Source organism: Chiloscyllium plagiosum, chromosome 4 (genome assembly GCF_004010195.1).
Source record: "Chiloscyllium plagiosum isolate BGI_BamShark_2017 chromosome 4, ASM401019v2, whole genome shotgun sequence".
NCBI lineage: Eukaryota > Metazoa > Chordata > Chondrichthyes > Orectolobiformes > Hemiscylliidae > Chiloscyllium > Chiloscyllium plagiosum.
In genome coordinates, this window is record NC_057713.1 from 24,743,248 (window position 1) to 24,766,891 (window position 23,644).

General features: G+C 39.0%; 1 protein-coding gene across 2 annotated transcripts in view; it reads right to left on the bottom strand.

Annotated features, from left to right (window-relative positions):
* LOC122548903 (collagen alpha-1(IX) chain-like) overlaps positions 1-23,644 on the bottom strand; it is a 118,668-nt gene that overhangs the window by 61,866 nt on the left and 33,158 nt on the right. For both annotated transcript variants that reach the window (XM_043687859.1, XM_043687858.1), the window contains 8 exons: positions 22,493-22,564; positions 21,539-21,583; positions 12,559-12,594; positions 8,368-8,391; positions 6,616-6,669; positions 5,608-5,661; positions 2,347-2,391; positions 823-879 (listed from right to left, as the gene is read on the bottom strand). In XM_043687859.1, coding sequence (XP_043543794.1) covers positions 823-879; positions 2,347-2,391; positions 5,608-5,661; positions 6,616-6,669; positions 8,368-8,391; positions 12,559-12,594; positions 21,539-21,583; positions 22,493-22,564 — 387 coding nt within the window. The remainder of the gene's footprint in view (positions 1-822; positions 880-2,346; positions 2,392-5,607; positions 5,662-6,615; positions 6,670-8,367; positions 8,392-12,558; positions 12,595-21,538; positions 21,584-22,492; positions 22,565-23,644) is intronic.

The following is a 23,644-nucleotide window of genomic DNA, read 5'->3' on the forward strand; positions in this document are numbered from 1 at the left end:
CGCCTCCTAGCAGAACGCTTTAGGGAACATCTCCGGGACACCCGCACCAATCAACCAAATCGCCCCGTGGCTCAACATTTCAACTCCCCCTCCCACTCTGCCGAGGATATGGAGGTGCTGGGCCTCGTCCACCGCCGCTCCCTCACCACCAGACGCCTGGAGGAAGAACGCCTCATCTTCCGCCTTGGAACACTTCAACCCCAGGGCATCAATGTGGATTTCAACAGTTTTCTCATTTCCCCTTCCCCCACCTCATCCTAGCTTCTAACCTCCAGAAACTCGATCCCCTGACCTGTCCGGACTTGTCCGACCTGCCCAGCTCCTTTTCCACCTATCCTCTCCACCCTCTCCTCCCGGACATATCACCTTCATCTCCTTCCCCACTGACCTATTGTACTCTATGCCACTCTCTCCCACCCCCACCCTCCTCTAGCTTATCTCTCCACGCTTCAGGCTCTCTGCCTTTATTCCTGATGAAGGGCTTTTGCCCGAAACATCGATTTTGCCTGTCTTCGGATGCTGCCTGAATTGCTGTGCTCTTCCAGCACCACTGATCCAGAAAGTATTAAGGATTTCAGGGCACTACTCAATGGAGAGCAATGAATCTTCCTGTACTCTACGCAATATGCCTCAGGCAGCTGACAGAACCATCCCATCAGAAGATTAAACTGTTGGAGAAGAGTTTATAAGAGGATAGCTCCTTCATGGGCTATGGACCAATTCGTGGAATCTTTCTTTATCATGTTTTCCTATGTTGTAAACTGCAGATCAAAAGTCCTCAATCATTGTGTTTGTACACATTACAGTAACATTGTTGTTTACCTTAAATCCTAGCAGCCCAGGTGGCCCAGGAGGGCCTGCAGGACAAGACATTGTACACTGTAAAACAGAACAAAGATTCTCCTAGTTATTAATATCAAAATAAAAGGTTTCAAAATCAAAAATTGTTGTTCAAGTAATTAACTTATATCCCACAGCTAGGAGGTACACGAGTTAAATTCCTTTGTGTCATGCAACACTTCAGTAGATAATTAGGTGTGAACATCATCCATTCCTCATCCACACGAAGACAGAGTGACCAAACAGACCGGTAGATTAATATACTGGTTGGCAGAGACTGATCCACTGGCAAGCAGTGTGATTCACCAACAAATAGCTTGATTCAAATGACAAATAATGATCGAACTGAGAGATAAATTGACATTTATGTCATCTCCTGTAACATAAGAATGAGATTTGACTCACAAAGGACTAAGAATTCAATGGACTTTTATCACAGAAACTGCTATCTATATATGTAATATTACAATCACAGGCCATTTACAGGTCTAGCTCAAATTAAGCAATTTGGATGCACTGGTGCTGAATTTAAGGAAACCAAATATGAGAACAATCAATCACTGCACATAGGTAAGCTGCACCAGGTTGGAAAATAAATCTAGTTTATGTCTATAATGCCAGTTTTGTCAAACAGGAGCTTTGCATAATTAAACTGGCAGTATGCTTTGACTGTTGATGTTAGTTTAAAATCTGTAAGCAGCTTTTGGGTTCAGATTTTAGTTTTCATGGGTCATGTCATACAGAAGAATTCAATGCACTTAAATGGCAGAGGCTGGCACCTACAGAAGTACACTACAATCACAGGCATGAATGTATCAAGGCTCAAGAGAAACTATTTGACTTATTGCAGCACGCTCTTCTCAGAATGTCATATTCAATATGAACAGAGCTCAGTAAAATGCAAACTGCAAGCTTTATACCATGCTGTGATATGTGATGAGCATGTCTCTTGAAGGTATATCACATATCAGCTGTGAGACAATGCAACACTGGCATCTACTGATTTACTTTGGCCATTTTCATTTTAAAAGTCATCTCTATCTTGACCATGTCTGATCTAATGAATGATCTTCCCAGGAATGTTGACCAGTTTTGCTCCTCCAAATGGTCCCTGATTTGCCATCTTTCATTCCTTCATTTGATTTCAAACTTCTCTTTGGCCAGGCTTTACATGTGAAAATTCATCATCGTGGGGAAGATCACCAAACTCAGATATTATAAATGCACATTTGTATTCATGTAGAGGTAATGTGATGCGTACGCAACCATAAGATTTGGGAACTAAAGAGAAATCATTATCAGGAGGAAAGAATCTAGCGTACAGAACAGGAAGGAGAGAACTTGATGTAGGTTCAAAATGACTCAAAATGAGGGCCTGAATTGAGTAGATGCTCATGAATAAGAATGGAAACCAATATTGGATTTGGATCCCTGAAGGCTCAAGGTAACTGGCACACTGAAAGTTATTTGCATAGATTGCTGTATTTGAATAAGCTGCAAACTTACCACAACATCTCCACTTCCATCTGTCCCTGGTGTACCAGGTGGGCCCTTTAGCAAAGGAAACAAGCAGCATTTAGCAACTTGCATGATAAATTCTTTTAAAAGGTTAAAACAGAATTATTTTCTGCAATTTTATTTCCATTGCGAATTGGATCCACGAGTGTTTTACATCTTACTCAATTGGGTTTTATGAAAGCAATGAGACAGCAGTGAAATTACATGAGGGATGGGGAATTGAAGAAGTTATTTAATTTTGGGAGCAGTACAACTGGGATCCCATTCACACAAAACACATATGTGTTTCAGTCACTCAGAAAATTAGATTTCCATTTCAAGGCCTTCTAAATTGAGAAACAAACAGAAAACAAAAGGCTCAGAAGAAAGGTGAAAACACAGTTTAAGAAAAGCAAAGGGAAATCGTGCAAAGAGACAGGCAGCTAACATAAAAGAGAATCCAAAAGTCTTTCACAGGTTGTTCACAAGATGTAAGCACTTGGAAGGGTTTAGAGGAATGCAGAGTACTGGGCTAATGGTAAGATTCTTAGTAGTGTACATGAGCAGAGAGATCTTGGTGTCCAGGTACATAGATCCTTGCAAGTTGCCATCCAGGTTGATAGGGTTGTTAAGAAGGCATATGGTGCGTTAGCTTTTATTGGTAGATGGATTGAGTTTCAAAACCACAAGCTCGTGCTGCAGCTGTACAAAACTCTGGTGTAGCTGCACTTGGAGTATTGCGAAGAGTTCTGGTCACTGCATCATAGGAAGGATGTGGAAGCTTTGGAAAAGGTTTAGAGGAGATTTACTAGGATGTTGCCTGGTTTGGATGGAAGGTCTTACGAGGAAAGGCTGAAGGACTTGAGGCTGTTTTCATTAGCGAGACGAAGGTTGAGAGGTGACTGAATTGAGATGTATAAGATAATCAGAGGGTTAGGTAGGTTGGACAGTAAGAGCCTTTTTCCTCAAATGGTGATGGCTAGCATGAGGGGACATAGCTTTCATTTGAGGGGTGATAGATATAGGACAGATGTCAGAGGTTTCTTTACTCAGAGAGTAGTAGGGACATGGTCCACACTGCCTGTAACAGTAGTAGGCACGCCAACTTTAAGGGCATTTAAATGATCATTGGATTAGGCATACGGACGAGAATGGAATAGTGTAGGTTCGATGGGTTTCAGATTAGTTTCACAGGTCGGTGCAACATCGAAGGCTGAAGGGCCTGTACTACACTGTAATGTTCTATGTTCTATTACTGGCTGAGTCAACAATCTGTTCTGAAGAAGCGTCATCTGTCCCAAAGCTTAACTCTGTTTTCTCTCCATAGATGCTGCCAGATATGCTGAGTTTTCCCAACAATTTCTGTTTTTGTTAATGATTTCCAGCATTTGCAGTTCTTTGTTTTCTTCTATTGCCCATCCCTAATTGTCCTGAAGAAGGTGGATTGCCTTCCTGAACTGCTGCAGTCCTTGGTGCTGGCTGCAGGAGAGAGTTCCTGGGAATTTGATGTGAACATGGAAGCAAGGGGCATGACTTCGATATTAAATGAGTAGTCTTTATCAGGGAAGCAGATGCTACCCATGATGACAAAGGAGGACATTTACTCACTAATAGAATTCAAAATTGACGAGGAGGAATGATTAGTTAACCTGTCAGTACATAAAGCAATCACTGAGACACGATATGATGCACCCACGAATGTTGAAGCAAATAAGAATCAAAGAGGAAATTGTGTAAACACTGCCATTATTTTTCAGTCATCATTAAACTCAGAAATGGTGCCAGAATACTGTAGAGTCCAAACATTACACCATCGTTGGAAATTTCTTAATAATGATCTTAATAAGTATAAGATCAGATTTTACAGATCAGTCAGTTTAACTTCAATTTTATGGACATTTACAGCAACAATTATTTAGGATAGATTTAAGAATAACATGGACAAATGGTGGGTGAATCAAGGAGAGGGTGATGTGGATTTCTTAAGAGAAAGTCGTGGTTAGTTACTTTGCTGTAGTTTTTTGAAGAGGTAACAGAAAGGGTTGATGAGGGTGAGGCTGCAGATGTGGTGTAGCTGGATTTCCACAAATAAGACTAAGGACAGTATCAACATAGATCCAAAATTAGCTGAATGATCAGAAAAAAAGGAGAGAAAAATGGTTAAAGGATATCTTTCAAGCTGGAGGAATATTTGTAGTGGATTTCCTCAGAGGTCGATATTGAGATGTTTGCATTTCCTGATATATGTAAATATGATGGTGTGCAAGAGACAATGTCAACGTTTGCAGAGGAATACAAAATTTGGAATTAATGTAAACCATGAGGGTAGTGGAGAACTTCAAAAGGATATTGACAAATTGGTTGAATGGCTAGCTAGGTAGCAAATGGAGTTCACAGTGGAGGCATTTGAGGTAATACATTTTCGTACATAGAACAAAGCACAAGATAAAGGGTACTACTTTAAAGGCTGTGCAGGATCAGAGAGACCTGGGTGTACATGTGCATAAGACATTAAAGATGGTGGGACAGAGAAATAAAGGATATATTCTCCTTTATTAATAGGAGCAAAGGGGTCATGCTATACTTGCATAACACTCTCGTCAGACTTATGCACAGTTCTGTATGCAAAACTTCAGAATATATGTGAACACACTGCGGACAGTGCAGAAGTGAAGAGGTTTTCAAAACTTAACAGGAGGTTTCCAGGGACAAGACACTTCCATTATGAACGGGATTGGAGACAGAGATTTTTCTTCCGAGAAAAGAGAAGGTTAAGAAGAAATTTGACAGAAGATTTCAAAATCGTGAGGGATCTGGACAGAAAAAAATACAGAGAAACTGTTCCCATTCTGGAAAACAATTGAGAACTAAGGACACAAATTTAAATTCAAAGTAATTTGCAAAAGTAACAACTACAATGTGAGAAAAAATATTTTCATAGAGTCAGTAGTTAGGGTTTGGAATGCACTGTCTGAAAGTGGGGTTAGAGGCGGATTCCTTCAAGACTTTCAACAGGGTCTTAGTTGTTTTATTTGAATAGAAATACTGTGAGGGGTGAGTTGGAAAAGGAACAGAATGGCACCAAATCACAATGCTCATTCCAAGAGTTGGTATTGTCATAATGAACTGAATGATTTCCTTCCGCCCCACAGAAGTTTTGTAATTGAGTGAAATGGAACTACCACAGAATCATCAATAGATATGTCCCAGGTAACCTAGCAATAGAAATACCAAAAGAAATAAACAAGAAAATGATAATACTGAACTTACCTGTAGACCTGGAAGTCCAGGTGTGCCTGATGCTCCTTTTGGTCCAGGGTCACCCTAACATTGAAAAGAAAAATAACAGCTCTGATTTTTTAACCTCACAATCAATGGGAAAATATTCCTTCTAGAGTTTAGCAGTACTGGATGTGTTCAAGCAACTGTATTCTGGTAAATGTCAATGCCATATGGCTGCTGTCCAAATTGCATTGACTGATGTGTAGCTCCTCTTGAGTGGTACTTAATAGATGATCAACAAAGGTCAATCTAGAGAGTGCAAGGAATGCGAATGTGAAAAAAAATCCATAATAAAATCCAGCTGATGACTTAATATATTAAAAAAGGAAAGGAAAAGTGTTACAATTATAAAGTCACTTTTATGACCTCAGGATGTCTCACATAGAGTTCGACACCCAATGAAATAGTTCTGAAGTGTAGTTGGTCTGGTGTCTAACATCCATAAATAATGTAAATATACAAACATGAGTTGAAAGGGTTCAGAAAAGATTTGCAAGGGTGTTGTTGCCAGGGTTGGAGGATTTGAGCTACAGGGAGAGACTGAATAGGCTGGGGCTGTTTTACCTGGAGTGTCAGAGGCTGAGAGGTGATCTTACAGAGGTTTATAAAATCATGAGGGGCATGGATAGGATAAACAGACAAAGTATTTTCTTGGGATGGGGGAGTCCAGAACTAGAGGGCATAGGGTTAGGGTGAGAGGGGAAAGATATAAAAGGGACCTAAGGGACAACGTTTTCATGCAGAGGGTGGTATGTGTATGGAATGAGCTGCCGGAGGAAATGGTGGGGACTGGTACAATTACAGCATTTAAAAAGCATTTTGATGGGTATCTGAATAGGAAGGATTTAAAGGGATATGGGCCAAGTGCTGGCAAATGGGACTACATTAGGTTAGGATACCTGGTCGGCATAGATGAGTTGGACGGAAGGGTCAGTTTCTGTGCTGTACATCTCTGTGACTCTATTAATTATGAATTGATCAAAATGATCAGCTTACAGGCTTTCCTGGAAGGCCAGGCTCTCCAGTCAGTCCAATCTCACCAGGTGGTCCCTGAAAAACAAAGACATTGCAGTCAATCAGACACATTTAATGTTCCTTTCAGATCAACGAGGTGTTACTTTCCAAAAAGTGTGAACAGTAATGATCAGTTGACAATCTTTTCCTGATTCCAAAATAGATACGTTGGGGTCTGTCACTCGCCAGGTGGACAGCCTGTGAGAGGCCTTCAGTGCCTCATTTAGGGAAGGCCCACCACCTTAATTGCAAGCCATAACTGGCCAGCAATAGGATCAAGCACCCAAATTGCCAGCTTCTGGATAAACAGTGACTGGCAGCCCTTCATTGCAGGCCCTGAAACCTGATGGGCAGTGCCAGCTGCCAATAAAGTACCACAAGAGGCTGGGAGCAAAGAGGGACCAGGTGAATGAGCTCAGTGTATAGAGGGTACAGGAGAAGGTAGAAGAGGGGAGATTGTCAGAGGCAAAAGCAGAGGATGACTCTCAGTGGGCACACTCCCCTTCCTGATGTCAAGTTCCTCTTGATGCCAGACAGAGGGCCTGATAATAATGTACTTGCCAGGTCGATTGCATCGACCATGGCAGAATGAGACCCTTAAATAGGGAAGATTAGCCTTAAGTGCTTCAATTGGTCATGGGGTAAGAAAGTCTACCTGTCTTGAACTTAATTGGAGAAGAAACAGGAATGCTTATCTGGTATTGCCCCATCTAATTAAATGCACCTCATCTCAAAATGTGTCCCAGGGAAGGTATTAAATTCTACATAGTTTCCATACTCTTACATATTTCTGTCAGGAGATCACTAGGCCAAACAAGTGGAAATTAGATGTAATTAATTTACCGCCCATGTAGTTTGAAACTGCATTTGAAGGTAATAGCTACAAGTGACACTATCTCATAGAATACAATCCACTTCTTATCCTCAGAATGTTAACATCAAGATTAAATACAGCTTACCTGCTCACATAAACTGAATTTTTCGGTTTAAGCTGAAACCCAAACTACTATTGTACATATACAGATATTGTGCAGATAATTTTAACCAAACCAGGAAACAAGTGGCTTCAATTTGATCACCTATTTCATGAGCATAAAACTGGAAGAAATAGGAACTATAGAAAATTGCAAATTCCACCCAGTACGCACAGTCCTTCATGACTGATCTCCCATCCAAAACTCCACTTTCCCACTCAATCCATTATTTCCCTCAAAAGTCTTGAATTCAGAAAATGCATTGATATCAGTCTTAATTTGACATAATTATGGAGCATTCCCAGCACTCGGGGCTAAGAATTGTTAAAATGTGCACCTCACCTAAAGATAGAGGACAGTAAAATCATCCACAGTGTCAACCAACCTTCTAAATCAAGTTAAAATGGTCCTCCTATCATTTTGTTCACACAGTTCTTAAATACTAGTGAGAAGAGTTCAACTTCATTCATTGCTAGTCCACCCAGAACAAAAATAACCTGAACAAGAACAATTCTGGACCTTGGTTCTACAGGCATAAAGTATCTCGAGTCACTACCTATGTGGCCTACACAGCATTCTTCAATAATATCAGGAATGTTCTATAATCCCATTTTCCTGTCATCAAAGGAAAATATTAGTAGGTACAATACTGAAGCTTCATTTTCCCAATGTTGTTAGTTATTTGGGATCATTCCTTATTCTCTGCACAAACCATATCAAGAATTACAATTAATCCCACACAAAAGCCTTACTTCCTTACCGGAATTCCAATTTTTGCAGGTCCCTGTTGAAAATAGAAAGAAAAGGCTTTATTAAGAGTAGATACAATATGGAGCTGGAAAAGCACAGCAGGTCAGATAGCATCAGAGAAGCAGGAAAGTTAATGTTTTGGGTCAGGACCCTTCATCGGGACTTTTTTTTAAACAAATAATTTCAATTGGATTATCAGAAATAATTGAAATTGTATTGTATCAGGGATGCAGAGTGCTAAAATAATGTCATGTCAATTGACTTTTTCAGATGCAGCCAGATGATTATGTCCAGACAAGAAATTCAAACAATAAATTGAAGTGGTTTTTTTGGGTAAAACAACATTGTTAGCTCTTGTAACATATATCATAAAAATCAGGTTCCTGTTGAGACAGATGTCCTAAAGTTTATTAATAACATTAAAAATGTACATAATAATAGTTCAGACATAGTCTAGATGCTAGGTTTATTGATTGTTACTATATCTTATTACAAATGCATTAAACTGATTCTTTGGTAATTTATATCAGGATGTCACATGCCATGATGTTTTATAACTGTAAGGCAAGCAGATTCTGTTTCTCTGGTCTAGAAACGATGCAATAATACATCTCCCTTTTTGCACGTAAAGAATGAGAACTGTTTTCCAATAACATGCACAAGAATGTGTATAGATAGATTTCTTTTGTATGTCTGGAAAACACTTTGGTGAGCATCTAATACAACCAGATCTAGCTTCATACAGGTATAAGAACTTCCCTCTGTGGTGTGCTGTCTGTCATCACAAATTAATGTGTATCATTTGTCATAGATACCTGATCATTGTTTGGCGTGTTATCTTCAGTTTTTGAGCTGTCATTCTGTGTAAAAGGCAGTTGACCAAATGCAGTTGCACATCTTGCTTATTTCTTTGTCAGAATTGATCATTGCTCATTACAACAACATATGAACTAGGCCGTCCAATTACATAGCACCTTTTATGAACCTATGAGTTTGTATGAAAATCTCAAACTTTTATGCTTTGTTCTGGTACAAGTTTGGGGAGGTGTAGTGGTAATGTCACTTGAATAGTAATCAAGAATCTCAAACTACTGATCAAGGAACATGGGTTCAAATCCTAGCATGGCAGATGGGAAAAATTTGAATTCAATAAAGGAATGGAGCTGACTTAGCCAGTTATGCCATATTGGTAAACAAGTTAAATAAAGTTACAATGATTGTTTACATTCTCATTGATCAAGATTCTGTATCATTATTTCATAAGACACATAAGACCATAAGGCATAGGTACAGAAATTCGACCATTCAGCCTATCAAGTCGCCTCTTCTCTGCCATTTAATCATTTTCCTTCTTTCCAACAATATGTCATGCACACGTGATTGGGTGGTGAAATTCTGGATGGAAGAACCATATGGATCTCTCTTCCAATCATGAGAATGCATGTAAGTAATTTTTTTTGGAATAGAGCACAGATTGAGAATCACGATTCAAAAATCTTGGCAGGTCCTATTATACTTGACTATCATGATTTTTCAGTGTGAACAGTATTTTTTGTGAACTGTCTGACTGAGCATTTTGAGATAATGAGATGATATGGTGAACACACCATTTTCTATACATACTGTATATGCTCATGTATAGATCGCTCTCATATATAAATCAACCCCTTATTTTCAGCCAAAAAAGTCTGGTATTTTTCATATACCTTGTGTATATGTCAACCCTAGTTTTTCAGGGGTCTCTTCCTGACTATCCCATAATATTTGTGATACATGGTGAGAAGAGTTTTTTTGCTGTGAATATCAGTTTTTTGATGTGAAGTGTTTATTGTATATTATTAACAGTTTTATGCAGTCTTTTCTTAACAAAATACTATCCGTGTTTTTTTTTGCTTTTACTGCTCCTCTGTTTTTACTTCATGAATTGTGTATTGTACAAATACCCCCTGTAGATAGCCTGACCACCTTCTGGTATGCCTATTAACGTTTGATCAGCTGTGTAGACCTACATGCAATTTACGGTACTGGTAACTGGAATACAGTATGATAGTACTGTTTTACCGTAGCAAGCAGAGTGGAGACAGTTATTTTGTAGATAAATATTCAACAATGGCTATAATTCTTCTTCCTTTTGTTGTTTATTATTTTATATAGAGATCTGGCTCTTGTTTGCCCATTTTTTGACTCATGCCAAGCATGAATTTCATCCCTTCAAAAACAATACCTCGTGTATAAGTCGACTTCTTAATTTCAATTTAAGAAAACAGTCTTCAAAACTCGATCTTTACACACGTATATACCGTAGTTGAAAGGGTCACTACAGTATTGTAGACCAGGCAATTTATTGAGCCACACAGAACAAAATAATTATGGCAGTTAACACCCATTGCACTAGTGGAATCTTTGATGTGTAACATAAAGAGAAACCACTTGATGAAGTAGTGAGTCAACAAAATGCAACCATGTTGTTGAACATGGAAAATATCAGTGGCGATTTTGCACCAGGTGTCACAAACAATCTCACATGGAAGGCAAGGGTTCTCTTAGTTGCTGTGGTTGATGAATCGACTCGATGTTGAAGTCTGGAATCTTTCATGCTGCAACTGATTGGTTTGTTCCTTTGTAGATTGTAACAATATGTCAATTTGTACATTATACCAATAATCGAAGGTCCTGCTGTATTCACAGAGTAAAATGTTTCTGGTATCCATAAGGAGGAGCTAAATTCTATTTGGGGTACACCATTTGGATGGAGGTAATGTTTCAGCTTGTCTGATAGCATACATGCTGTGTATCATATTAACGACACATACTGTCTGCTTGGGTACTGTAGCTGTGATGTCGCAAATATCTCTTGAACCTCATTGAAATGTTTGCACACCATGGATGGAAGTTTTAAGACACTCTTAACATTGGTGCTTGATTGATTTTTCTTCACGTGCAACTGTGAAGCTTGTGTTGCACTTTCAGCTTTCCCTGGGCGATTAGATTTGTTGCACATTTTAGCATAATGTCATTTCGTAGAACATAGCTTAGATTTATCACAAAAAGATAGACAATCAATTGGTGAATGAGGCAAGCCACATCCCATACAGGAGTTAGATGTTTCACTGCATTAGATGATGGTTTGAATATTTGTTGGAAAGTCAAGCATCTGAAGATGTTGCAGCCCAGCTACAATTGTTTTGAACTTGTGTTCTTTATCTAGTAATCTATCAATAATATATTCTTTAGATTTTTCTACCTGTGCTTTGCTGAAGGACTGAATGGGTGCAGTTTAACAACAAGTTCCATAAGTATTTCAGTTAGGTTCACTTGGTGAAATTGCATTCTGTACTTTAGTGTCAATGTCTGCCAATGACTTAAATGATTCATTGGGCTACAGTTGACTTGATCTTCTAAATCTCCAGGAAATTATGGCAAGACCTCTTGTGGTCATCATTAGAACTTCTGGAGGAATTGATTCTTCTTGATCCTTCTTTTCCAGAACATTTAAGAGTTAGGACAATTGTCTTTATCAACTGTTTATTTACCCAGGGAATAAAGTTCTTGGTTAGTTAAACAGTTGAAACTCTAAGAAATTCTGTTTGACTTCAATCTTAATTATAGTATAAAAATTTACATTGTGGCATAATGCTTGCTTTTTTAATTTTTGTTGCTTCCTCTCACTTTTTCTGATGTTGCTGTTTAACAATTATAGACTTGTGTATGTAGATGGAGCTCATGCCATGAAAGTAGTCATATCGTACATGCCTTTTTCTTCTTTTTGTGCTGTTTTCTGGCAAGCAAGACAAGCCAGTAACATTCACACTACAAAATACCAGGCAATGGCAATCTCCAACAAGATAGAATCTAACCATCATCCCTTGAAATTTAACTGAATCCCGACTATCAACATTCTTGGGGTTAGCATTAACCATTAAACTGTACACTGGAAATCAATTCCTGCAGCAAAACCATCGCTTCATCACTTTAAGTTCAATAGATCATAAACATTGTCTGGGTAGCAACATCTTTAAAAGTAGTTTGACAGAATTAAAAATTACATAGTTTTTATTTGTGTTTTAGAATTAAGTACTAGTGCCAATTGCTGTTAATAAGCCTTCAGTTAAATCATCACACTTAGGCCCCCAGCTGCATAAAGGCAAAACAAATGCAAAAACTTTAAATCTGAAATATAATTACAAAGGTTAATACTTACTGGTGGACCTTCTGGACCAGGCATGCCGGGAGGGCCCTTAAAAGAAAACAGATTATTAGAAAATTATCATATTATACATGACTGATCTCACTTACAGAAATCATAGGTTTATCCAATAAAGCAAATCTTGCCTCTTATATTTCCTCTTGCTGAGATAGAACAAGCAACTCACTCTAATGTTACTGCCACTGTTATTCTTGAAAGAGCAACCTCATATGATTTATTTCTTCTTTCCTAGAAGTCTTTCACTGTGGCAATGTAATGTGGCAGGATCTCTGTATTTAAACTGTCTGTAGTCAAAAGTAAAAACTTCACCCAATCTTATCTCAAATTGTTCCAGGATTCCTGTTCTACACCAGTTTTGCTCCAAACTCTCATGAGTTTAGATTTCTCCACTTTCAATGTGCAATATATTTTAAAATCAGAGCAGCAGGATAGAGCTCCAGATACTTGTAAGCATATGCTATGGAGTGAAATGGTAAGGTGTGAAGACAGTGTTGCCAGGCAGGTAAAGTAAAGCAAGTAAATAACCATAGTCTCACTATATCATAAGGCTGCTCTCTCATTAGCCAGAGAGATGACTGGTGGTAACTTAACCTGAGGGTCACCACACCTCAGGTGAGGAGAGAGATTGAGAAGGAGAATCCTTCATAGAAACCTCAGCCAGTGGGAGAATTGAACACATACTGCATCACAGATCAGCCAATCAACCAGCTGAGCTAACTCAACATCTCTCAATAGAGATGAGCATGCAAAGACATGCGTTGGTGGGAGGGGTGAAAGTGAAGGCTGAGTGATGCGGAAGAGTATAGCAAGGGAAAGAAAGGAAATTGGAGAATGGCACTTTTGAGAGTTGTAGTAGAGAGTACACCTAAGGCTAACATCAGTGAAAGAACTATGGAAAGGTCTGCCTCAAATGTGGTGGAAGCAGAGTTCCTGAATATTTTTAAGACAGAAGTAAATAGATTCTCGATAAGCATAAGAGTGAAAAGTGAAGTTGGTGGGAATGTTAAGTAGTCAGGTCAGCCATGATCATATTGAATGGTGGAGCAGACCTGAGGAAACCAACTGGCTTATTCCTGCTTCTCATTCATATTTCTATAAATTTGTGGTAATCTAAGAGGGGGATATCTGAAACCTGCACTCGTGAGGAATGGGCAAGTGGAAATCTTGGGTGTGTGTTGTGAACTGGAAGAGCTCGGAAAGTAAGAACATAACTTGAAGGCTAAAATGGGGTGAAGAGAACAACAGAGATGCTGGAGGAAGTATTTTGGAGGCCATATGAGCAGAAAGTATGTTGGGGAGTCCCTATAAACTGAAGTGATGTTGAATAAGTTGAGAATCATAATTTCTACCTAATGCAAGGAAAGAGTGTTCAATAAAAATCAAAATGTCAAGGTTCTTAACGTTAAAAATTCAACATTTCCCAGGGACAATGTGACCCTCTCTTGACAAAAATAAGTATAAAGTTAAGGAGTCCAATCAAAGGTGAACCCACAATCAACTCCAGGCTATCAACAGAATGGACACTTGTTCTTGGTAAAGATTTTCCAGCAATTTGTTTTTGTTTCTGATTTCCAGCATCTGCAGTTCTTTCCATTTTTATTTATTTATTTAATTCTAAATGTCAGTCAGAGCCGAGCATAGCTTACTGGCATACTTCAGTGTTACACATGTTTTTAGTTGCAGCAGGATGTATTGCCTTATGCTGTCAATTAGCAGCTGTTGCTCATGGGAGCTTTTTGCTATAATCTTTACCAGTCACCTTGACAATGATTCATAATTTTCTTCTTAGAGGCAAAGATTGAATTTGAAGCTTTACAAACTATTGTAAAGGTCAATCTGTCAAACAATTTCCCTTGATATAGTACAATGAAGTAAAGAAGGGAGCGACATTAATTTTTGAATAAGTGAAAGGGGAACTCATTACATTGAAATAAATGTATCTTTTATAGGTTATTAATAAGTTCTCTTACTGACACTTTTTTCCAATTAAAATAAATCTCACTTTGATAACTTTGATCTCCTCTCAGTTTTCTAAAATGACATTACATGAGAAAAAGAAGAGTAGTCAGCTGCTCAGTTTCCAAATTTTGGGCATTGCAGTCTTGTCATTGGAGTGTATGATACCAATTACTGGTTGAATTTAGCCGTGATTCTTATTTTCCCTCCTACTCCTTTCCTATTCTTAGCAATTCTGCTGTGAAGAGCATGTTTCATATGGGCAGGAATGGAGAATATCAGAGGGTGAATTATCTCAGGCTCTTCTCTCATAGCTCCCCTGATCAGTGAAGATCAATACTAGAAGAAGTTTTGAAGGAGGAATAAAACAGCCTGAAGAAAACATTAGAGATAATAAAAAGATCCTCACCACTTGAAGGCTTGCAAAACTGCTTCTAGAATGACATCCACTATTCCTCGAGAAAAAGTTTAACCCTTTCCTACATTAGTGCTATAAAGTTGCTGAAATCAGTGCTATTCTTGGCATTTCATGTTTTTTTTCTCAATGTGAGCACTTTGAGCATTCCTACATGGTCTTTGTCAGTTGGAAATTTGGCATTCAAGGGGAAGCTAGATAAGCACTTAAGGGAAGAAGCAATAGAATGCTATGTTAATGGGGTTAGATATAGAGGGATGTAGGGAACTCGTATGGGATAAAGAGACTTGCAATGACATTTGGCTGAGTGGCCTCTTTACTTGTGCTATATTTACACTGCAATACTTTGCAACAAATCTATATATATTCTGTATACATGTGCCAGCTCACCTTCCCACTAATGAGCCATATTGAGGAGAATTTCCTCTTCTGAGATTGTGCATGGTGAGCCTGAGAAATGAGAAATACTTCTCCTTGGGGTGAGTTGTGTTTGTGCACAGCTACAATTTTGAAATTCATTATATTTACATGTGCTGAGGAACTGCATGGCTAAAGGGCCAAATTTTACTGGCAAGAAGGTATGAAGTTCTTTCTCCCCGACCAAAGAATTCCATGCCCCAAATTCCAGCTGCCATTTTAAAATTGTGCCCAGATATTTCACCTGTGAACCCCAGGATGAATGATGGACCTTTCATTATGGCCTCCATCCACGCCTGGAGATAGCAGAGAAGAAGCAGGTCGGCCCTAAATTTCAGTGACTGATCCCTAGACATCTCCTGTCGCATATGCATGAGCACAGGGGAACATCTCATTCCCTTGGTACCAGAGGCCATCCCACCTGACATGGGTGGAGGTGGCTAAAGCATTCAGTACAAATAACTGCTTTGATTTCCATGTTGAGATTTCTCAAAGTTTAGTTTTCTCAGCACATTTGATAAAATAGAAATCTAAACATTAATGATGGCAGTTCTGGCATTTATAAGACATTTAACAAACTACAAATTCCCCTTTAATTAGCAACTTACCTGTGCCTAGTGAGAAGCTTGACAAAACCATAAACAATACAGTAGGATGCTCTCAATATTGTGAAAAGCCTTGCTGTACTAATTATCCAATTCTGCCCCAAAGCTAGCCGTAGTCCATGTTGCTCAGTCCCCAATAATATACCTGTTAAGCCCCTTCTTAGTCTTTTCTGCATCATTGAACATAGTCCCAGAATCTCAAGTCTCTCCAGAAAACCGAAGTTTCCCATTCCCGTTAAAACCCTCAAGAATCAGTGTTCTATGCTTTGTATGACTTTAATGTCCTTCTCAACACAGCAAACTTTGTGAGCATTGTAATCATTTTCAATGGAGTGGTTCAATGTGGTGTTTACAAATCAATGGTTGAGTCAGAAGTGTGCTACCTGGTGTGGTATTCTGCAAACAACCCGTTCATATCAATTCCAGTCTTACTCATGAGTGCTATTAGTGGACCTCAACTATAATGGTGTCACAATTGACCTTAGTTTTACAGGGCTAAGAGAAATGAAAAAAGACATGTTTATCACTCTTAACCATGATTCAATTACCTTCTATTGGAAAATCCATTGCATGAATATTATAGAATTATAGAGTCATACAACACAGAAACAGATCCTTCAGTCCTACAATCCCAAACTAACTGGCTCAACGTGCCTGCTCCTGGTCCATATCCCTCCAAACTTTTCCCATTCATGTTCTTATCCAAATATCTTTTTAAATGTTGTAATTGTACCCATATCCACTACTACCTCAGGAAGTTCATTCCACATGCAAACTACCCTCTGTGTACAAAACAATTTGTCCCTCATGTCTTCTTTAAATCTCTCTCCTCTGTCTTTAAAAACATGCCCCCGTGTCTTATTCAGCAATGATGTTATTCCTTCACCATTGGAGTTGATGCCTAAACTCAGACATGAAAAGCAAGAAGGTAGTGAAAGACTGTTGATAATTTTGGAATCATACCCAGGCATGAGTGAGAATCTTCAGAAGTCTGGAGCTAGACTGAAAGGGTGGTTAAGACAAAGTTCCTCATTGCAATTAAAAAAACAAATTGGATGTGTAACCTCCTGACCAAGAGCTAAAAATTGAGAATTGCTCATTTTCAGCCAGAAGTGACTCTTCCTATGCTGTAAACATTTCCTTCATTTCTATGGTTCTTTGATTCTATGCTTCTGTGCCTCGATATGTTTCTAAGCCCTTGTAAAATTTACTTGAGTAAATTTTCTGTGTCAGTTTTCCAGGCACATGCATAGTGTGCATTTCAAGAAATCACATACCTCCAGAGCAAGCTTTTCCACCCATTAAAATTTACCATCTGCTCTCTGTCTACACCTGGGGCACAGAGAATCTCCCACTGTCTTTAATATTTGAAGGATGTGAAGTGCCTTGAGATGTTCAGCCACATTAAAGCTGTTTTGTGAGTGTAAGTTATTGCTATGGTACTTCTAGGTCCAAATATCATTCCAGTTTCCGGGCTTTATTGAACATTAAAACTTTACAGGAACATATTTTTTGCTAACTTTAATTGATAACAGGCAAATATACATTTTGAAGGCTGGCGTGCAGTCTCAATTTGATATTAGTAGGCTGCTTCCCAAAACTGAGAGCTGAGAATTTTCCTGGGACTCCTGCAAATAAATTATTTGTGCCTCTCACAGCATGAGTTTAATAGTAGCCTGAAGATCATCAGCTTCCTCATTAAAAAAACTGCAGCTCAGCATCTGGTAAAAGAGCAAATGTGGCAACATGCTGCTGTAATTGTTAATTAGCTTAGCTTCTGGCCACTTTGAGCAAGATGAAAAAGGAGAATTTTCATTTGCTCCCCTGTTGAGATTATCAATGATACGTTAGGCTGTTACACCAAGGGAGTGATTCAGAATAACCACCTGGGCCTGAATAATGATACTTCTTTGCGTCTATCTTCTGACTAATTTTGTGACTGAAGGTGTGGTAAAGTGAGCACTATTCAAATATCAAGTACACAAACTTTTGATGAAGTCTCTTCTGTGCTGTACTTCAGGAAACAAGGTGAGTTGATGCTCTAGGAGCAAGTAAGGACTACAGATGCTGGAGATCAGAGTCGAGAGTGTGGTGCTGGAAAAGCATAGCAGGCCAGGCAGAATCCGAGGAACAGGAGAATCGACATTTCGGGCATAAGCCCTTCAACAGGCATGACTCATTCCTGAAGAAGGGCTTATGCCCGAAACGTCGATTCCCCTGCTCCTCGGATGCTGCCTGGCTTGCTGTGCTTTCCCAGCACCATACTCTCTGAGGTGATGTTCTAACACACAGAATTCCAAAGACAGCAAGAAAGAAATGGGATTCCAAGTCAGCAAAACTAGTTCTGACCTACACCAGAACATAAAGCATGGAACATCATTGATGAAACCTTGGAGGAAATGATGCTTGAAATTTCCTGACTAAAAAGCATGCTAATAAGCATCACAGTAATGGGAGAAGGAACAGATGTCGAGGCATCAGCATGGAATCCTAGATGTGTTTAGATACTGCAGCATCCAGGAGCAGTTCTTCAACTATTCCATTTAAACCTCTTTAGTTCCAATTTTTAAATCTGAATGATTTTATCCTTCAGATCGCTTGAAAGTAAAATTATTGTTAGCATTGATCAATTGTAGCAGCATTATTCGCTGCACCAGCACAATCTCTTCTATTTCAGCCCCACATGAGCAGAAAACTATGGGGAAGTGTGTGGGTCAGACTGCACTGTGCCTGAGGAAGAAATGTGGACTGTGAGCTGATGAAACAAAAATAAGCCCACCCCATGGCAACTGCATGATGTGAGCAAACCCATCACTTGCAGCAGCACTAGATGTCTATGGCTATGACAGCGGGAAGGTGCCCGAACAGGACTATAGCTGCCCCTAGAAGGTACATCTCAAAGGGTCAAAAGAGGATCTTAGCACATGGGAATGGAAGTCCCGGGAAGATCTGTGTAAGATGGTGGTGTGGAAGGTAGGGGTGGAATGACATCTTGATGGGGTGATCCACAATACACACTCCCGAAAGAGATAAGCCTCCGCCACTTCCTTCCTTCCCGACTTTATTCATGTAGAACTTTAAAAACAGCCTGCACATTCCTGCCTGACCACCCATGCCAGCCAGATTTTGGCCTGGGCAGGATATAGTTGGGGTCAATTTTATTGAGATCAATTGATCCTTTATTTATTTCATTTTGTGAATGGGCTGCTCTCTATATTATGGCACCAGTGTAGGATGAGTTGAAAGGTGGTGATGAAGCCTTTTTTACATGCCCTCTCACTGAAGAAGTGGCCAGGTGGGACATGTAATACCCAGTCCCATATCCTATTTTTACCCAATTACCCTAATTGAAGGTGGTGGTCCGATTTACTTCTGCAGCTCCAGCACTGAATGGTGAGGAGATTATGGCACCTCTAAAAGCGCAAATGTAAGTTTAACTTTCACACTTCTCCCAGAGTAAAGTCAGAGTTTGGCCTCATTGACACCATCTAGCAATGGTATTTGGAGAGCAATTGGACACATGGCGCCTTGACTGAAGTCTAACTCTTTTCTCCTTAGCTCATAGTGCTGCTAACTCCAACTACTTCCCTGGATGAACTCTGCACAGAATGATATTTTATCACATGCTCTTAAAGAGTAACACTTCGCATCAAATATCAAGTTGAAGTTCAGATGGCTGTGAATTAAATCAACAACAGATTGTGTCAGTGGAAATTCCAGATTTTCTAATCCTCATCAGTATAACATTTAATGTACATTATGGCGAGGCACTTATTTGAAAAATATGTTGCAATTCAGATTTCCATTTCACAGATTTTCATCTGTATCTCTCCTTGAGGCAATTCTCACTGCCATTCCTTGACACAAGAAGCACAATATTCTATGTCATTCTGTTAATCTACTTTTCATGAAATATCTTGGAATGAAGGCAGAAATAATTACGGCAAGTACGCTACCAAGCAATATCCCTCAATAACTTCCCACATCTACCACCGCTCCCCATTCAGTCTCTCATTCAAATTTGTCAATTAACATGATTGTAATTTTTTTTACAAAACAATGCAGGCTGCAAATGTCACCACAATGTGGCACAAGAGTATGTGAAGAGACAACTTATGTCATGCCTAAGTAGCCAGTCTCACAGAAAGAGCTCCTGGAAGTTCTGAGGAAATCGTTTCAGCCATAAACTGCTTCCCAGGACTTGAAGAGCCAAAGATAATCGCTTTGCTGTTTCTACTGGGAGTTAAAAAATTCCCAGAAAGTACATTACAGCACAAAGGATTCCTCGTTGTTATTTGAATATTTTAGATGGAATGTGTGATGCTAACTTCTAAGTGTTCCAAAAGGAGTAAAGTTTGGAGTTCCCATTGCTCCCATTGGTGGTGTCTTCATATCACTCCTCCTTCACTGTGCTCTTCCCTGTGTTAGCCCCGACTTCACCACCTGATACTGGGTGCAGGCCTGTGGCCCATGTGCTGATGCTTCTATGGATTAAAGCAAGTTTTGTCCCAGCCCATCTCTATGCGTATGGGAAGGCCATATTATGTTCTGATAATCACATCATTTTTATCATTTTTCTTACTTGAAGTAAGAGCGTGTAATCAGAATTATTAGGACTACTTGTAGAGATCATATCTTCTTATTTTTCCCTTTTTTTCATTTTAGAGTGAAATGGCAAAAGGACTATTTTAAAAAGCAAGGATTGCTTATTGTAAAGCAAGTGACCAACACTCATTGTAAGTAATGTTTATACTGCTGTTTGTTCAGGCAGTGGGGAGGTCCAATAACAGATGAGTTGGAGCCAAGGAATGTGAATTTATAAAGATTCAGCCAGCAACAAGTGGCTAATTGGTCTAGGGAATTGTGGCCAGTTTTGATGACAAATGCCAACTATATGCAATTAGTACACACGTAGCTAAATGCTTTGTTTTGATTTGGTGAGGAGCCACTGGACCTCCAGAATGGAAGGAGCTGTTCTTTCTTGAGCCTGAAGAAGGCCAATTTATTTCCCTCAACAGCTACTGTGGCTTTTAATCAATAAGTCAGAGAGTTTGTAATTGTGAACCAGTCACACTTTGCTTCCTGAAAGCATGTGAAAATTCCTAGAAAAGGAATGTCAAATAGCAGCGAGTCCTGTGAAGAATCTTAGTGAATCCTGTGCATGAGGATTGTCGAATATATTCCCAGTCTTTCCCTCCACTCTTGACAACAATATTTACTGATGAGCCCAATTGATATTCCAGGCCCCTTTTCAGTCTCTTTCAACTCCAACGTAATTGGAAGAGATTCTCCAACTGCTGGCAGGCTAAGGTGAAGCCTTGTTGATGATTAAGTTGTCCCAGTCACCATGTTTCTCACTGGCTCATATAATGAGAGCAAACCTGTTATGGACCCTACCCCTATATCTTTGAAAGTAAACATCTCCTTGTTGATTCCACAAAGCAGCCAAGTACACATTCTGCAGTCAACATTCAAAGAATACCATGAAGTGAAAATTACTTTCCCTTTGAATTTTATGGAGGAGCAAAAATAAAAGCATCTTTCAAAAATGCAGACCTTGTTTTTTTTTAAAATCACTTACCACGCGACCTTCAGGACCCATTGGTCCAATTGGTCCTGGTCTTCCCTAATGGAAAAAAAAAACAGCAATGACAAATTATTAATTATTAGTATTAAATTCCCTGAAACAACAAATGAAATGAAGGTAAATGTTCAAGATCTATTACACATGACTACAGAAAGACTGGATTGCAAAGCTAATCTTAGTAAAGAGGGCACAGAGACAGATGGGCAGGCATAATGTTTTTGGAAAGAGTAGTTAAAAGGTTGCAATGAGTTTTAGTTTGAATATAGTGAAAGGTGCATGGCAGAAGATAGGCAATCTTTGCAGAAGAGTGTTTGCAATAGAGTCTTTGCTGCCCAAAAAGAACAAGACAACAGTTTTAATCACTATTGATCGAGATATTTTTGTGAAAACAAAGAAAAACGTATTTGAGAAAGACAGACAAATGTATATCCTTTCATGGGACTTGGATGTTATCAACAAGGCTAATATTTCATGCCAATCTCTAATTTGCCACTGAACTAAATGGCTTACAAGGCATTTTCAAGGACAATTAAATATCAACCGCATTGCTGTCAATCCAGAGTCACCTGTAGAGTTCCCAGAGTTGAGAATACTATTGTAAAGATTGCACTTGAGCTTTTCAGGAGATCAGTGCTATTAAGAGGAAAGAAGTCATTTTTAGGTTACAAAGAAACCAAGCATTTCTTAACAATGCAGGAAAAAAAAGAAACTTGTACACCAATTGTACACCATGAACATCAGAGGACATTGTGAGGTCAAGGATATCAAATGGTAAAGGAAGTTGCCTCATGCAGTTATCAAAGGAAAGAAATGATGTGCTGCTTGTCTTGTTAAGTTTCATGAAGAAACTGTGAGAAAGAATCAATAAACTCATTCTCCCGGTACAAAAGAATTTCCTTTGTAAGAATACCAACAATAAAATTTCCATGAAAATCACATAGTACTTACATTTATTCCAGGAAGGCCTGGCTTTCCTGGTTGTCCTGTGAATCCGACATCACCCCGCTCTCCTTTCTGACCCTGAATTGGACCAGATCGAGATGTTACCTAAGTCGGCTGTTGGTACTTATTGAATATCCCCATGAACATGTGCAGCCAATGTATCTCACTGGTAACATTACCGTTAGTGTTCTATATGACCTATGGATTTTAGGTGATGGTTTTGCAAACAAGGGAATAGAATGAACATTTCAACTTAAGAAACAAAATGAAGACTAGAGGGCTGAGTGGGAGCAGTAAATCATTGATTTGTTTTATAGATGTTATACACCTGAAGTATTGACTGATTCTTTTTTATCTCCACAGATCTGCCGAGTATTTCTAACATTTCTGCTTGTATTTCTGATTTCTGGCATCAGCAATTTTTGCTTGTATTTTACGGAAGCATCAACCAAAATGGAATTATCTATAATGTGTGAATGGTATTTTGTCTGTATGTATTCCTTTTATCCTGATCCTTTCTGTAGCTGTCATGTTTACTATAGGGTGAGCAAGGCCACAGAGAATTTATTGGCATAAAAATCAAACAAGATAGGTTTTTTTTAATGTACTACTGTCTAAAATGTCTTGATCATTCTATGAATAATTAAGAGAAAGACAAGAAGTCAATCCAAAACTGGATGCCTAACTGATCGCTCTGCATTTCTTTTTATTTACTCACTTGTTTGGACATCTTCTTTGTCTAATAAAGAGCTGACCTCATGTGGGGCACTTGCACATTGAAGAAATAAGAAGTTCTACATCATGTATGGCAGATGGAGTTTAATTCAGATGAATATGAGGTGCTGCATTTTGGGAAAGCAAATCTTAGCAGGACTTATACACTTAATGGTAAGGTCCTAGAGAATGTTGCTAAACAAAGAGACATTGGAGTACAGGTTCATAGCTCCTTGAAAAGTGGAGTTGCAGGTAGATAGGATAGTGAAGAAGGCGTTTGGTATGCTTTCCTTTATTGGTCAGAGTATTGAGTACAGGAGTTGGGAGGTCATGTTGTGGCTGTACAGGATGTTGGTTAGGTCACTTTTGGAATATTGAGTGCAACTCTGGTCTCCTTCCTATTGGAAAGATGTTGGGAAGCTTGAAAGGGTTCAGAAAGGATTT